The sequence below is a fragment of the Astatotilapia calliptera genome, chromosome 16, assembly GCF_900246225.1.
Source record: "Astatotilapia calliptera chromosome 16, fAstCal1.2, whole genome shotgun sequence".
Classification (NCBI taxonomy): Eukaryota; Metazoa; Chordata; class Actinopteri; order Cichliformes; family Cichlidae; genus Astatotilapia; species Astatotilapia calliptera.
The window spans coordinates 4,626,777-4,629,116 of record NC_039317.1 but is presented as its reverse complement, the minus strand read 5'-3'; the positions used below and the strand labels follow the sequence as shown (position 1 = coordinate 4,629,116).

At 37.0% G+C, this 2,340-nt stretch overlaps 1 protein-coding gene across 1 annotated transcript; it reads right to left on the bottom strand.

The window, feature by feature from the left end:
- Positions 1 to 740: 740 nt before the first annotated feature.
- LOC113008535 (trace amine-associated receptor 13c-like) lies at positions 741 to 1,979 on the bottom strand. The gene is made up of 2 exons (XM_026146005.1): positions 1,801 to 1,979; positions 741 to 1,560 (listed from the first exon to the last, which is right to left on the bottom strand). Exons 1-2 carry the CDS (start codon positions 1,977 to 1,979, stop codon positions 741 to 743), a joined length of 999 nt encoding a protein of 332 aa, XP_026001790.1.
- Between the last annotated feature and the right edge of the window lie 361 nt (positions 1,980 to 2,340).

The window sequence follows — 2,340 nt, the reverse complement described above, 5'->3', positions numbered from 1 at the left end:
CTAGTTAGCCACGTTAGCTCAGCTCAGCTCAGCTAAATTAGGGGAGGCAAACTTTGCAGGGCATGTTTAATGGTGTGCTATCAGTTTCTACTTTTAACTATATTTTAGTAACAGTTCCTTCATGGAAATTCTTTACTTTTGCTCAAGGAAGTTTACATATTTGTCAACTTCATTATCTTGAAAGTTCATTAAAAACAGCAGTTAAAGCTAGAAAAAACATTTTTATTAACTAGATAAAACAATCTACTTAAACAACCTACATACCTGCTTCTCTTCTATTGATGGATTTTTAGCATGATTGCCTTCTTTTTCCTCAAAACTGTTATGATATATTTAAAAGGTAACATTTACTGAGATGCTAATTAATATATTAGCCATATTCACAGGTGTGGAAATAGTTAGCTAACTTTTGATTTTTGAGAAAAAAAATTTTTGGTATTAAGCATATGATACAATTGTATCAGAGCTAGAAAAACAACACAGCTGTAAATCAATGTGTGTTTAAGAAACACAGCCAAAGTCAATGTCATTATTGGTTATAAAATAGAAAGTGGCTTAAGCTGAATGCTCTTCATGTTCAAGTTAACTTAAATGTTAACATTTAAACAAATTTTATCGTACTGAATTCATACACATCTCAATACATAGAAGACAGCATTTTTATATTTCCAGACTATGGACACATTCATTTACTGGATTTGAAATCTTTATATAGCAGATGTTAGTCAAGTCACTCCGCATTATCTCTGTAGTATGTTGATCTCACTGCTGTTAGCCTTTAATATCTGCAGAGTGATGATAAGTTTAACAGCATTTCTAAACCAGGAGTAAAACAGTGCATACATTAATGGGTTTAGGCAAGAGTTAAAATAATAAACAATGAGGATAGAAGATGCAGAAGAAGCAGCTGGATCATTGCCTGCAAGAAAAAAGTAGCAGTAAAATGGACAGTAGCACGCCAGAAACACAACTACAAGAATCCCAAGGTTCCTGGCTGCTTTCAGCTCAGATTTGTTTGCTTGATTCAGTGGCCGCTGAAGTGTGACAGCTGTAACATGAGAGCGCATGGCACGAGCCTGAGACACAACCACCACAAACACTCTCGTATACAGAACTACGATGATCGTAACTGGAACTATAAGAGATACAACAAAGTCAACAATTCCAATAATATCATCAACAACAAAAACACACTCTCCATAGCAGGAACCATACCTGCCTGGGTTTATCAGGGCATGCTTTGTATAGATGATGTTGTACAAAATAGCATAAAGCCAGCACAGAAAAACACTGAGTTTGACTCTCGGCACAGTGATTCTGGTGGGGTAATGCAGAGGGTCACAAATAGCCACATAGCGGTCAACTGATACGAGAATAATCATTTCAAATGAAGCATTGATAAGAATGCAGCTCAGATAAGTATAAAGTGAACACATGAGATCACCAAATACCCAGCAGGCCGTGTTTTTGAAGATTTCTACCGGCATCAACAAAAAACAGACAAAAAAGTCAGAGACAGCCAGAGAGAGGATGATGATGTTACTGGGAGTGTGGAGCTGCCTGCAGGGAGACAGAAAATTATAAATTACACATTAATCATGTCAAAATATCTTCAATGAAGATGTTCTATTAGAGGCATGGTGCAATTAAGGAAATAAAACCTATACAGTCATGATGAAGTACACACAGGACATTCATCTTGACATAATTCATTAATTACTTAACTAATTTACTAACTAATTACTAAACTTGATTTTCTAAAAGTTGAACTTTAGTTTCATCTGAGAGGTTAATCTCTGCCTGAAGTGGGAGACTGAGATGATGATGAACAGATTAAGAGCAGCAGTGATCAGAGAGATGGACGAAAGCCCAACGTTCAGGAGCACCGTTTTGGACCAGTGAAGTGTCGGCTTCCTGCAGGAACTGTTCAGTAGCTCTGGAAAACAGAGCTCTGCCTCTGGATGCATCTGGATCTCCATCATCAGGTTCCTGCAGCAGTCTAATCAGAATTTTCTGTCATACAACAAATTTATCTCCTTCTACCATACCTCCCATCTACTGTTGTGCTCCCTGGAGAATGATATCCTCCCTCTTTTTGTGCACACAACCTCTTGTACTTTTCACTTTTGATTTCTCCGTCTCCCATCCAAACATATCTATCACAATTAAAACCAGAAGATTTACATTTTAATGGCCAAAACTACAAACTTGGGCCTAAAAACAGTCATCTACAAATCAGCCATCCAATTGTCTCTGTTCTCCTTTTACAATCAGTATGTAAGAGTTAAGATGAATATTTTATGCAGCACCTAATCCAGATAAGCTGAATACACACAGGCA

What these genes read in the sequence shown, in the direction of transcription:
- LOC113008535 (XM_026146005.1), bottom strand. Translation starts at nt 1,979, where the DNA reads ATGGAGATCCAGATGCATCCAGAGGCAGAGCTCTGTTTTCCAGAGCTA. An exon ending in ATCTCAGTCTCCCACTTCAG is followed by an intron (nt 1,561 to 1,800) that starts GCAGAGATTAAC and finishes GTCTCCCTGCAG; the next exon opens with GCAGCTCCACACTCCCAGTA.